At 39.1% G+C, this 14,520-nt stretch overlaps 1 protein-coding gene and 1 pseudogene across 2 annotated transcripts; one reads left to right on the top strand and one right to left on the bottom strand.

Annotated features, from left to right (window-relative positions):
- Positions 1 to 2,897: 2,897 nt before the first annotated feature.
- On the top strand, positions 2,898 to 4,149 carry LOC110044568 (transmembrane emp24 domain-containing protein 7 pseudogene; annotated as a pseudogene). Its single transcript, XR_016209432.1, has one exon. The product of XR_016209432.1 is annotated as a transmembrane emp24 domain-containing protein 7 pseudogene (transcript).
- Positions 4,150 to 6,462: 2,313 nt separating this feature from the next.
- LOC110044570 (uncharacterized) lies at positions 6,463 to 13,953 on the bottom strand. The gene is made up of 5 exons (XM_020750137.2): positions 13,796 to 13,953; positions 13,315 to 13,428; positions 11,230 to 11,313; positions 9,872 to 9,971; positions 6,463 to 6,780 (listed from the first exon to the last, which is right to left on the bottom strand). The coding sequence occupies exons 1-4, from the start codon at positions 13,862 to 13,864 to the stop codon at positions 9,879 to 9,881; spliced, it is 360 nt and encodes a 119-aa protein (XP_020605796.2). The 5' UTR covers positions 13,865 to 13,953; the 3' UTR covers positions 6,463 to 6,780; positions 9,872 to 9,878.
- Between the last annotated feature and the right edge of the window lie 567 nt (positions 13,954 to 14,520).

Below are 14,520 nucleotides of genomic sequence, written 5' to 3'. Positions count from 1 at the left end.
AAATTAACAATTATCATCACAGAAATGACAAACTAACAATCTAGGCGGGAAGTTCTGCAAGCTATTTGGGGTGTGGCTTTCCGACCTGGTAGCTGTATCCACTCACCGCTGGTTTCGCCTCTATCTACTGTACCATCATGGACTGAAACCACCAACTGTGGCTGGTTTTTAGAATGAGGCATTTTTGAGGGACACTATTACATGCATACATAGCATTCTTCTTGAGTTTTGACTACAATGCCATTTCCATGTTGTAGTCTTTGGTTGAAAACTTAGACCGTGTTTATATTGTTACAAGCCACTTAACGCCAAACGACTTTGACTTGCCTAATTGAAGTGCTTCAATTAAGAACTTTTCCCACCCTTTTTAAGGGCGTGTTCTTTTGCGATAGACCGTTTTAGTTGAGAGTTTTTCGTGTTTTATTGAGAAAAAACTGTTTTTGGTTTGTTTGGCTGAAATGATTGCTGAATCAAAGATCAACCGTTTTAAAAAAGTTATATTTGACGTTTGTAAAGATTGATCAATCAAGTCAAGCGTAAACCAAAACTGGTTGATCCAAGGAGAGGATTACTTCTGATGTTTCATATATTATCAATACAGGGTCGACGAGACAAGAGAATCACTATATTGTCTTTGAGTATCACAAAATTGCCTGAACCATTATTAAAAGAGATTTAGAGCTACTGAGTTAAGCTCAACTCGCGTTGTGCTAACTGAACCACACTGTCGGAACTTATAGCGGCTTCCGTAGCATAGAATGACTAGGAGTCGAGTATTTATTAATTCATTTATTTTATTTATTCACTCAAATGCAGTTACACAGATGATCAAAACAAAAACAAAAAATTAAATATAGTTACAGGTATAAAACGGAAATATCTGAGTAATTAGGCCAGTATTGGTACTCCCATTAGATAGTATATCAGTTCACCGCAGCTTAGCGCGCCTACACTTGCCATCTTTTCCTTATTGTTACATGTGCCTTATACACTTCTGAATGGAAGGAGGCACTTTATTGCTTACGAACACAACTCAATAACCCCGGCCTTTGCTGGAACCCAGGTCACTCGATCCGACGTCCAACTCGCTGACCGTTGGGCCACAGTGTAAATTATAGGCTCGCAGTTCGTACAAAATTCTGAAGATGTGCCTCGTCCAGTGAGTCGAAAAGCGCGTTTCTCAGAAAAATTTTTTTTTTTGTACAGCATTACTTTACTGATTGGTCCCGCGTAGGATATCACCTTTTCCTCATGAAAGCCCTAACCATGGGATTACCGTGTTTTCTCTAAAGGTTAACTTTGCCACGGCACAGTCTCATTGATTGGCTCGCATTGCGTACAAAATCCTGAAGCTATGTCTTGCCCAATGAGTCTGAATTGTTTCTGTCAGAGAATTATCGTTTGCAGAATTTTCCCTGTCACTTCTCATAATGATTTCACTGTAGTGGTCATAAATTGCTAGTTCTGTAAAAGGGGTATGGTGACACTGGCAAGACATTTTCAGCTCATGTTGTGCATGACAGATATTTAGATCATTTGAGATTATTCCACATTATCAAATGGCTTGTGTTTGTAACTGATGCAAAACGCGCTCTGATTGGCTAGCTCTAAGGCATTATTTTCCCGTAATGCCCGCGGGTTGATTACGGGCCTGCTAAAGCTAAGCAAAAAGCCATGTAATAAACAACTTGTTAACCTCGAACGTTTGTCTTTACGAGAAAATTTCGGCCTTGCCGTATTGACCTCGCTATCGCTCGGCCAATACGGCAAGACCGTGGTTTGAGATTTTCCCGTAAAGACCTCATTCTCGGTGAATAAGTAATTAGTATAAAATGTACCAGCTCTGTTGAGAATCATAAAAAAAATTTAACTTGCCCATTTGCAAGCTTTATATTGTGATCCTCAAATTTTACAATAACAAAATTAAAAAGAAAATGGTCAGTTTTACAGTTTTTGTTACTTTTACTTGACAAATTGCCGGGTTCACGAAGAAAAGCCGGTCCCGTGGCTTCCGAATTGTTTTTTCCGATTTGTTTTTCTAACAGTGTGCATTAAACGTTTTCCCGTTTTGATGGGAGGAGACATTTGGTTAAACTTGACTTAATTGAACATGCGCATTTGCTGAGAACAGATACATGCATAACAATTTGTTAAGCAGGCTTACATAAGGCGGCATAACGCTTTTTCTGCTTTTACGGCTCCGCTGTATAAATCCATGCCTTGCTAAACCGCCTGTCCTGCTGGCAAACAAAACATTGGTAAAATTGGATCACAATATTCTCTTGTTAAGTTAAAACCAATCTCTTGGTTGAGAAAGAAATCAAAATCGATTCCTTTGAATCGCTAAAAGTTGCTTCTTTGGATTTCGGTCGTTTGTAATTGCCGGTGCATGCTGAAGCTCTCAGATCCATTATTTTTCTTTCCACGGAATACAAGTAATGCATATGTCATAAAATGTTGATTTATGTGGATGCGGTTTTCGAATTTCCTCACATTTGAACCTCGAGAATAGAAACTTAAGCTAGTAAAGTTATTTAAACTGAGTATGGGCAAGTGAAATCAATTACAAATACTGCACTATACAAATAAACACAGCCAAAATATTGATTTCGTTTCGGTTGTCGGTAACGACGTCGAATTAAAATTCAACAAAATAATGCTTTTGTTCGGCTTTTCGACCAGCTGGAATAATTTCTTCGAATACGACAAACGCTCGAACGATTAAAATCTGACCCATTTCGACAATTTTCGGAAATTTTCTTTGATTTTAATTACAGCATAAAAGTTCGGCGTTTTATCCGGCAAGGAATCAAAGTCTTCAAACCAAGAGCTAAGATCACAGTATTCTTACGCGTGCGTCTACAGAACGCCACGTGGCCTTATTTTCTCGCATGCAAATTTACTTCGGACAACAGATTTGATTATAACTTCACCTCAGCTCAACATGGGCGAAATTGCGTGAAACGAGCAATTACACGGCGTTTAAGAAAGAGAAGGACTGTATTGTGGCGTTGAACCACAAGATCACAAAATCTTGGTGCTGATATCTTTTCTGCGAAGCGTGAATGTACCCTGACGATGGACCATTTAATCGTAATTTTCGTCTTGTGTTTATGCTTGGTACCAGTATATGGCCGCCATCTACAGTTTCAACTTAGCGGCTTTGAATGTTTCTACGAAGACCTTGTAGAAAACACCGAATGTTCGCTAGAATACGCGCCGATCACCGGCGTCGACCCGCGCATCGATGCGTACATACAGGATCCAGAGGGCAGCTTCGTTTACAAAGAAGAAAAGAAGGATTACGACTTGCATAAATTTACCACTGATAAAAACGGAACGTACACTATCTGTTTCAGCAACGTTTTCGAATTCTCCATCGGTGAAAACCTCGTTTACTTCGATTTGATCAAAGGCGACGAAGACTACATGGGATATGAAGGAGTTGACGGAACGCAAACGGCCCTGACGTACTTCGAGAAGTCCTTCCTAAATATTCACGAGAACTTCAACTTGATCGAGAAATATCAGAACTATTACAGACTCAGAGAAGCAAACGGTCGGTTGGCTGCGGAATATCTTAAACAGCGTGTTCAGTGGTGGTCCATTGGACAGTCTTGTATTATAATTTCTGTTGGAGTTATTCAAGTTTTCTTGTTACGTAGATTTTTTACTGTTTCAAAAGAGGACCTATGAATACAACTTTCAAAAGGAATAATCATTAGTAAAATTCAGTCACAGATTATCCGGTTTACCATAGCTTGGTTCTTGTTTATAATTTCTTTCCTTCTCTGCGGATAAACAATTTCTACTCGATCTTAAAATAAATGGCTCTCTGCCAATAAATGCCGAAATCAAAAATTTTACTACATGGGTAATGGTCCCAGCTAGTTTAATTGCCTAGTTGGCTATTTGATTGCCAAGCTTTAGAACTCTCTTGTTTGGTTACACTTGGAGTTGTTGTTCAGTTTGGTGATTTTATATTTATTGTCTGCTCTAGAATATAGTTTTGATGAACTGTTATTTAAATGAAAATATCTGTAATGATATATGGGAAAATGATGTACATTGTAGTTAAATTATTTCTTTGAATTTTGTTATTCGACGGCGCTGGGTAAAAATAAAGAACTTGTTAAAGCTTAGGAATAATATGTTAGTCGGAATAAATTCATTTCTTTCGTATTGAGTAGGTAGATAAAGTCTGTATACGAGCCAAGTGGCTCATCAGGCCGGTGCTTATCTCCAGTTTCTGCAGCATGAAGCGACTAGGAGTATGTCTATTTCCCCCGAAATGGGATGCTATACCATAGCAGGGTTACCCCCAGCATTAAGTTCGCCGGTATCCATTTATACACCTGGGCAGGGGAGAGGCACTGTAAGAGTAACACAATACAATATCCCCGGCCAGGGCTCGTACCCGGACCGCTCGATCCGGAGGCGAACGCACTAACCATGAGGCCACTGCGCCTCGTATCGAGTGATCCCGGCCTGGGCTTGAACCCGCCTGCATCTTTTGATCTGAAATCCTACACACTAACAAGGCTCCCGCAAGACATCAGTCCTGGATAAATTAACCTTTCATATTCCTTTGGTCGCCGTTAAGAAAGTTGAATTACAATGTATATTTCACCATTTATTCCAAGATTGTCATGCAACGAGTTTGATTTTCAATCAAACAATGAGTTTGTCTGGTTGATAACAAATTCACGTGATTTGAGGTCTGAATTAACGTAAAACTATTCTACAAGATCTTCAATTATAAAACAGTGATACAGGTTTATTTTTCAAAGAACCATTTTCTCGATAGGCCGCCATCATGGTTTTCATATTATAATGCAAATTAGCCATGCTATCTTTCTTTGCGTAAAGATTGAAAAGAAGACAATTGTCGGAAAAAGGGGTTATCCCAATTGTAGAGTCTCCGCCTTAATCGTATTTAAGAGCTAAATTTTGTAAACAATAGCTTCCATTTGGCGCGAAAATATGCTCGGAAATTTGTCCAAGGACATTATTTGTTCCGAGAAGCAAACAGTTTTCCGAGAGCGAAGCTCGAGGAAAACTGTGAGCTTCGAGGAAGAGATAATATCCGTGGACAAATTTCCGAGCATATTTTTATAGTCAAATGGAGACTATTGTGTTTATTGTACTTCACAAAGTTTTCGCAACACCCGGGATCTGAAAATTAGGAGATATCACTCGGATATTCCCCAGTTTTAGCTGGGGCATATTCAGTCACGTGGCGCGTTTAAACCAATCGCGAGCGAGTGAAAATATTTGATGGATTATAAAGAATAGTAATTTCATCACTATAGAAAGTTTGGAATAGACACTCGATATCTTCACTTGTTAACTACATTAGCCATTTCTTTTTATAAAAGAACCCATATTGCTTATAAGTTGCCATAAATTCTGCAGCAAAAATAAAAGCATAACATGGCACGAAACATTTATCAGTAAATGATAGAAAACAGTTCAAAATTTCGATTTTTCAGTTTCCATTACATTGTGGAAACAAGCGTGGAAGCTTTTGTGCTGGTGAGCCACTCCATATAAACTAACTTGGAAATTGAACTTCCAATGCTCGCTTCTGCAAGTAACACTCAACGTATATGGAGCAAAAGTAGAAGAAAAACTTTATGAACATACTTCCAGAAATGTACTATTGCTTTATTTTTAACAATTACATACAAACATTTGATCTATATTCATAAATATGTTATTATATTTTTTTTTCCGAGAACTTTTTTGTCCCCAAATAACTAATGATTTTCCACACATGATAATAATTGAAACCTTTCTAGTGAACAATTAAACCGATTCTTGAAGGTACTAGGCCACACAATTTTATTTGCTGTTATTTTGAAACATACATACTGAACGGATTGAAAACCAAGGGAAACTACTTTCTAATGGTAACAAATCACATAACAAAAAAGTGAAAGATTGAATTTATCATAACCTCATGCCGAAAAGAATCAAGATTAGGTCGATTTCTGTAAAAACTTGCTCCGAAACTCACCCTATTGTTAATTGGCTAACATGTAATTTCCAAAAAAAAAAATGTCTTATTTGTTAAATGTTACTTTCAATTTCAAGTTCGCAATTTGATTCAAAAAAGCTTCATATCAACTATTGCTATAAATCTACTAGCGTTCTATCACGAATATAGTTCCCTTATCAGCCAGACTACTCAATATCTACTTTGTTTTAGTATAAATCTAATAGCGTCTTCACTAATTGGCTACGCTACTCACTATGTATTTTGTTGTAGATAATGACTGAGTAGCGTAGCAGTGAGCACTTGTTAACAAACTTGCGGCCGCTTTGCGTTTTTGAAATGTCTTTGAAGAGGATTGAGATAAAGTTTTGAACGACTGGTAGATTTATTCTAAAACAATTACATTATTCGCTTTCGATTTCTATGCCTGATAGTCGACGAGGGCGCAGCCCGAGTCAACTAACACGCGATATAAATCTCGAGCTCATAATCTAATTGTTAATTAAGTTGATTAAGTCGAATGTGAGTAGCTTAGCAGTGTGCGGCTGTTAGCAAAAAAGCGGCCGCTTCTATGCATTTTTGAAGTGGCTGTGAAGGTTTAGGCAAAGTTTTGAACGACTACTAGATTTCGATTTCTATCACGCGATAGAAATCTTGAGCTCATAATCTAATTATTCAATATACATGCATCGAAAATGTCCTCCACTGTGCTACTGTATTTGTTCACGTTTTACAATCCAAGGTTGGTTAGTTAGCTCCATCAAGTTCGACTGTGCGTTTTCCTGTGAAGAAAGCAAAGATGTAAATCAGATCTCAGATACCTTCTGTTCAATTCAGCGAAAACCATAGTCATTTTATGGAAGGATTGGAAACCTTATGAACGACGATTGAACAAAGAATAGGTTTGCACTAAATCAATTTTCATATTCACGACTAGAGTCCTTTTCGTTTTCTTTAGTAATGGTTCAACAAAATCAAATCATTATTGATGCGCTCCATATGATCTCAGTGTGTTCTTCAACTTCGCAAAATTATGCTAAAAATACAAGAAGTCACATGACTTTATAAAATGGCCTGGTAACGTCAGGGGTACCCAGCAAGGTCAGGTGATCATACCCCGCCACAAGACATGGTGGAGGAAGTGTAAAATTCCAGGGATAAGTCGTGTAAATACGTGCTGTCCCAAGGGTATGGTTTCATAGCGTTTTCTGGCTCAGAACCGGTATAATAGATTAGTGTGGATAATCGCATGAGCCGCGTAGTAAAATTGAGAAGTAATATCACTTGTATTTTCGGAAGTTGAGGAAATTTCTACAACTTCCGAAAACACAAGTTATATTTATCCTAATTTTATGAGGAATCATGTGATTACTTGTTTATAACAAAGAGGGCAAAATTTATTTTTAGAAAGCCAACAATGCAGGCTGTTGCGTAATTTCGTATAGGAAACCATTCCAGTGTTCTGTAAGCGTCAATTAATCGTAAAACGCACAAATCAGCTGAATGAAATTTATTTTTGTACAACAACGCCGCTGAAAAGCCTTCGCCATTAATTCGAAAACAACTTTTAGGCAAAGTTTTGGTCAGTTTATATGCCTGTTTTTAATGTTTTGAAGACGTTCGGAAGTTACTCGGAGTTGAATTTCTCAGTGAAGATCCTCTTGTAGCCTCTTGTATGAACCACTCTTAGCGCCGCTGAATTCTTAGTGAGCTTTTCAGTCTCAGCTAACTATTGCAGCCGTAAGAGGGCCAGGAGCACAAGAAGCGACACAAACTGTATTTTTTTAAAATAAGCTGTGGACTACTCTAGTGGTTATTTATAGCTGGCTCAAAATACTTGCTGGATGCGGAACACTGTTGTCAGTTGTTGTTGCAATCTTCTTTCTCGTTCGCCCCCTAAGTCGTAGCCGTCAAGTCCTTGCGCTGATGTCAGAGTGGTCCGTAATGTTATTTATTTTTTACGTACTTCAGGTCACCGGATCTCTTTGTCACCATAGTCATCCCAGTTAGCGCTGTGGTTGGTAACCGCTTTAGAGTATTCGTCTTTAAGTGGTGAGTTTTCTTCATTTTCTTAATTTTAGTTTCGATGGTAGTTTTGCGCATTGGAGTTCTCTTAAGTCTGGTTCTCATATCCCGCCGACCTATCCGCAACTGACAACGTTCGGCGATCTGTCCCAGTGGGTCTCCGGTGCATCTGCGATGGATGGCCGACGTACTCAAATTTGCACGAAATGCAAATCGAATTGCGCAAGTTTCAATCATTTTATCCCTAAATATGAATCGAATCGTCTTACTGGAGTATGTTGCGTCCGCAGATGATGTTCACATAAAATATTTTCATCGCCGACAACCGCCGACAACCGCCGGCCTGCCTGCGAAGTTGAACTCAGCTCAACTTCGCAGGCAAGCCGGCGGTCAATGCCTGGGATAGAATATGATTCGGCGATAAATGTTCACATATGCCGTAACGGTGTCCCAGGCCGTGCCGGCGGCTATGACAGATGATCGATTACGCAAAGGCAGACCTGGATTTCTTTCGGTTGGTTTTCCACTTCTCCACTACATAATAAAAGTTCTTTCAGTGTTTGTGTGTTTTAGGTTTACATTTCCGCTTATTTCCCTTTGCTCTTTGATAAAAAGACCTTTTCACGGTTTCTAACGCCATCTTGCTTGGGGGCCAAACACACCAAAAAATTGAGGATATGTGTGGGAAAAGTTAAAAGTTTGATGTCCAATAATTTGAGAGTGAATGATTTTCTGAGTATTTGATAAATTACAAGGAAAAGATACCTTTCAGAAGGCTTCTTTGGTCAAAGTTGAAGAACATAGATTTGCTGTGAGGCGAGGAATTGCACTTTTTAATGTTTTATACAAATGTCTCTAAATTTTCCCGAGAATCGCGATTCGGATTCGCGGACAAACGTATGAAAAAATGGAAACCTTAATTGAAGCTTTTCTAGCGAGGCTTTTCCCCTTAAATGAGATCAGTGAATTCTTTTACCTGGTAACTTTAGTTTGCAATTCATAAATACTTCAGAGCTCGAATTTTCGTGAGTAGTTGAACATTATATTCTTTATTTTTTCCATAGATTTACTGTAATTTTTGCCGTGTTTGCCCCCCCCCCCCGCCCCCCGCCACCCCTCCAAATAAGATGGCGCCAGAAACCGTACATGAAAAGATCTATTCATCGTCAATATTCTCGATACGAGACGCCTTTGTTGCTCAACGACATCAAAGCAGTTTTCTTCGCCGTTGCGTAGGGACCTTAGAGCCGATCATTTTGAAGTAAAAATGCTCTCTGTCTCGGCCAAAATGAATTCAGTAATACGAAGGCAGTTATTTTGCCCTCGGTTGTAAGGTTTGCGATTGCACCCCAAGATCAAAGATTGTTCGAGCACTTATGTCAATATGTACAACAAATGCTCCAAGCTGTATTACAGATATTTCTTATAAACATCTATATTAAGATTCTTAAAGGTCAGCACACATTTGGGCACACACACATGTTGCGGGAAGCTGAAGCGGAGACAACCTCTTCGAGGGTACGCTAGAACTAATGTGGCAGGGACAGCATGCAAACTGGTGGACACGAAGCGGATAGTGCTTCATTTCTATGTTGTAGCGGGGACAGTGTCCAAGAGAAGTGCACACGAGGCGACATTGAAAATTGAGGTCATTTTGTCTCAGCTGAATTTTTTGCCGCCCGAATTTCATGCAACTTGTGGCTTTGGGATAACATTTTGTCTATGTCTAACGAGGAAAACTGTCGCTGCAACATGTCCCAGCATCTTGTTCTTGCAAAATGTTCACTAGAGTGTGTCGACCTTAATCTAACTTAAATCTTATGCATTCTTCAATTTTGTTAGTCTTACCTAAATTCTATGCATTCTTCAACATGCTTTTTATTGCCTCGTCTTTAACAGTGTCCATCAGTTTATTTCCCTCTGGATCCTCGCCGTCAGGATCTGCGCCCTGCAAAATTCAGTTGGATAAAGTAAGTAGTCGTAAAAACTGCAGCGCCTGCATTTGGTTAACACTGAGGATCAGGATGTAAGTGGATCCACAATTCAATGCAGCTTTAAGGCTTACTCGTAATGATGTATCCTTATTAGAAGACTTTCTTAGTTCAGATGGCCAATAACTTAAGTCAGCCAATCAGATTGTTCTATAGCTGGTCTGATATTTTCTATTTACCATACCCAAATTCGCAATTAGCCGATGAGAACCCAGGGTGCGTAAACGTGCATTTTTAATGACGTACGCAGAAGAGTTAGCTAATAGGGCGTTGAAGGTGGGAGCCACTAGTGGCCTTTGGGGCATGCCGCCCCCTGCCCCCGCCCCCTAGCCCCACAAGAAATTTATATTTTTAGGAGCTTGGAAGCCTGGCAATGCAATTTCCACGTTTTCCAGGGGATTAGAAAGGTGCGGTTAGGTGTAAGTATTCGACCGGGTATTGTCACGAGTAATCTTTGTAAAACGCTCTCTTTCCCTTTTTCTTTTAACCTTTTTTGTTGAAACGTTAAAACTGCTCGCTAGAAGTTCACGGTGTCTTTCCAGTCCGTCATAGAGAGATTTTTTCTAAATAATCTCTCAATAATTAACTATCCTTATTGGAAGAATATCGGCTCTTGGTCATTTTTGAACGGACCTCGCTGCGCTTGGTCTGAACTGTCAATACTTCGATCTGGCCGATATTCTTCAGGTGCGGCCCTTGTCCTTTGTTACTCAGATGTAAGTACTTTTTGATAGTTGTGTGAGATGCAGTGGCATAATGGTTGACCCTAGGCCTTTCGATTTCTACATGTACAGTGCTGTCCTAAGGTAATGCAAACAAAATTTGACGAAATGTAAGAACTTCGGGGCTTTTTGACACATATGAACAAAAAGTTTCGGTTCGAACAAACATTCGGAAAAGTCAATTGTTCCTGCTGATTCGAAATGTCAAAATTTCCCTTGGCTCGGTAAAACTTTTCAACGACCGGTTCTCGCCTTGAAAATTAAATTGAAGTCTTCGAAAATTCATTCGGAAGCTCGAACAACATTTCATTCTTAACGAAATTTCACTAAAGCGTTGTGTTTGTTCCAAACCTCAATTTGGTTGGTACGAGATCACGACCGAACAATTACTAACGGCAAACAAGTAAGTGAAATGACGCCAAATAAGGCCCAAACTTCTCGTTGATCAAACGTTACGTCCTATTAGAACACAACTAGCATTGATTTTACTCGCCATTTGAAGCAAATACTCGACAAGATTTTTGTTCTCGTTCAAGACTGCATAGTACAGCGGAGAACATTCATCTTCGTCAGCAAGCTGAAAAATACATAACATCAGTGGTCTTAATACTCTGCAAAAGTTCTGAAGTGTGCTGCATTGCAGACATTGAAAAGGGGTGGAAGGGGCAAAATATATGAAAACTAACAAACAAAAAGTTTCAACAGTTATGGTAAGGTTTGTAGCCTGAAGAGCTAAGTTTATGTACAATCCAAGAATGTTAACCGTTGTTAACCCGGACTTAGAGGGGAGGATGCTACCGGCCAACCGTTTTTTGTTTTTGTTTTTTTCAATTTTTTTTTTTTAAAGGAGTTTGGATTCACTCTTTTACGCTGAAACTTTAAGTAGCAGTTCATTCATCCCTTGGTGAAGTTTTGATGTGTCAACTTTTTCTCCTTGTCATTTTAGATTACCATAGAGACAGTATTTTGATTTGCAGGTCTAGCCAAATGTTTTCTTTTTGACAAAATTCTCCGTTTTTACAGTTTTCTTGAGCAGCATTACAGAATAAGCAACCTCGTTGCAGAATAAGTACCTCTCTACATTTTATCATCATCTTCGATTCATCAGTTTTCCATCGGCTGATGTTATTTTCTGAGTTTTTGAGAAAATAGTGAAATCCAAGATGGCGTCATGGCGTCATTACCAACAAAAAATATTTCATCCTCCAGAGCTAGTCTATCAAATTCAAAACAGTTTGGTATGTTCTTACAACGAAAACTCAAACGGGTAATTCCATCCAGCCTCCTCTCTCCCCTCTCGTGGATCGAGGAGAGTATGGGTTTGTGTTTACGTCCGTTAAACTTGATTCGGTGGACTGTAGCGGGCGGCTATTTAGCTGCCCTGTTCTCAAGTTAGCCCTCGCCAACATTGAATTTTGATGTGTTCTTTAGCTGACGCGGTCATTTGGTAAATCAAGTTCATATTTCCACTAACTGATGAGGGGAAACTATAAACACGGAAGTCATAATCGTAGACGTAAAATTGTCATTTAAATGTACTCTCTGCTTCACATATCTCCGACTTTCATCAACAGGCTAAAAAGTTAGAACCACCTTACACTGTACATGGCTCAAGAGAGCATATTCTACAACTTAAATATTTCGTTGTTACAATGCCCGAGGAAGTCAGTTTTTTGCCAGACAATTTCATTCCGAGAATAAACAAATAAAAATTGTCTTGATTTTCCACTCAATTCTCAGAGCTTTACCTCGGGGAAAATATATGCAAACAGTTAAGAATTTTGTTTTGTTCCGAGTTAGAAGGATTGAGGCGTTGATTACTAAGTCAATAAAAAATGTTCGCATAGTACGTGACATTGTGCATGTGCACAGACGTATAAATTAGGAGTCTAGTGCAGTAGGAATGTTGTGGTAATACCGAACTTCAAAGGCTTGCGGAAAAGCTAAGGTTGAAGTAAATATCGCAGGAATGCAATAAGGAATTTATCTATCATTTACTGCTAGATGTTCACCTGAGTTAAATGCATCGCCAAACAAATTGAGGTATTTTAATTTGGTATGACGTCATCTTAGGGATACAACGCTCAATTAGTTATCGTGCACGATAAACAAGGATTTCGTATTGATCATCACTTAACCAATCACTGATACAGACTAAATTAATTTCCTTGCTTTTCTTCTGCTTGTGGATAAATAAGCATGATAGCGGTTTATTTAAACTGAAGAGAGAATTAAAAGTGACTGTGACAGCAGATAGGCGTGTAGGCTTCCTTGCAAAGGTCGAAAGGTCTTACGTGAGAAATAAAATGCAAATTCTGTCTAATAGGCGTCGAGCTGTCAAACCAATGGAGGAGAACACTGATGTTTTTTTTTCTTCCCATCGATGTTTTCTTTGCATTCAACGCATCGCTTTATTTTGCCAGCGGGACACCTATTCAGCTATCAAGATAGACTCAATTCATTAACCAGCCAGTTGAACGAAAAAGCGTGTCATACACGACATTCAGCTGAAGTGGTTGCTATTGTCTTGACTCCGTATCTCTGAAGCCTCGTAAATGAACTCAAGTAAATAACTTACGTTGACATCGGCTCCTTTCCCGACAAGGTATTTCATGACGTCCAGCTTCTGTGCTTGGACTGCAATGTGAAGTGGGCTGCGTCCATGCTGAATGGGAGTATTGACCTGGCTTCCCTGAGCGAGGCAAGAGGTTTAAAATCATACCAAGGTCTTGTTTAAAATATTTCGTATTCTCATAACTTGGTACTTAGGGACTCCATAACAGCGCCTGTATATAACATCGCGTTAGTCAGACTATCTGTCGCTTGTGTGAGACAATGACTTTTCACCAGGCTTTACGTGCAGTGATACATACTTTAAGATCATATGAAGTAAAATCTAGTTTCACCGAAGCAAACACCGCTCTTAAACATAGACGTAAAGATGTAGGGCATTTCGTCCTAAAGCTAACTCGCTAAATCCACCGTAAGCTTAATCAAGACATAACTTTGTCGCTTCTAACCGTTTTTAAAACTTTAAAGTAATTCAAAAGGAAACTTACCGGTCGAGAAAATTTCTCCTTCACGACTTCCAAATTACCTGACCTTATCGCTGTTACTAAAATGCTCATTTCTGTTTTAGAAAGTCGTTCGCTCTTCAACAAACCACTTGTGGTCAAATCCGCGCGTCAAATTTTTGAAGACTTTAAGTACCACGTCTATATATATGCAAGGCCAGCCCTGTAGTCACGTGAAGAGAGCGAGCGCGGGAAAACTAGAAATGTTTGATGTCATGTGCAGAGTATCTTAGGATAAAGTGAAAAAAATGAAGCCGGGGCAAGATTTTATCTGAGATACGAATAACCAGGAAATATGTTGTCTTATTTTATGGTGAAATATGGGAGATTGGGGTCTTTAACTGGAAATACGATTGTTTTAAAATATGCCAAACCAACACAGGATGTCTTCAGTAGAGATTTCCGGTTTTCGAATTTATTTGGAGGTACGCCTTTTGACGTGTACCAGTTTATATGTCTTTCTTGTAAGGTCTGTAGCCCACAAAGAAGTAATTATTACAGCGTATTTATTTTAGTATTTGGAACTTACCTGCGAAATATCTTAACAACAAAGCGCTTCCATTGATGTATGATTGTTAGAAAACCGGAGAACATGCCGTAATATTCGTAATACGGAGATATCTAAATATATCTTCGAATCTCTGTAACAAATCTCCGCTTCACGGAAATATCTCAGGCGGGGACTTCGATATCACGACATGACTAAACTT

This window comes from Orbicella faveolata, unplaced genomic scaffold, assembly GCF_042242905.1.
Source record: "Orbicella faveolata isolate gen_17 unplaced genomic scaffold, um_ofav_v1 contig_27, whole genome shotgun sequence".
Taxonomy (NCBI): domain Eukaryota; kingdom Metazoa; phylum Cnidaria; class Anthozoa; order Scleractinia; family Merulinidae; genus Orbicella; species Orbicella faveolata.
The sequence above is the reverse complement of the archived record's forward strand: the minus strand, read 5'-3'. Positions and strand labels throughout refer to the sequence as shown.

Excerpts from the sequence above, each read along its gene's own strand:
- LOC110044570 (XM_020750137.2), bottom strand. The coding sequence starts at position 13,864 with ATGAGCATTTTAGTAACAGCGATAAGGTCAGGTAATTTGGAAGTCGTG. Across the intron at positions 11,314-13,314 it reads GGAAAGGAGCCGATGTCAAC|CTTGCTGACGAAGATGAATG; the intron begins GTAAGTTATTTA and ends TGTATTTTTCAG. Across the intron at positions 9,972-11,229 it reads TCGAGTATTTGCTTCAAATG|GGCGCAGATCCTGACGGCGA; the intron begins GCGAGTAAAATC and ends TGAATTTTGCAG.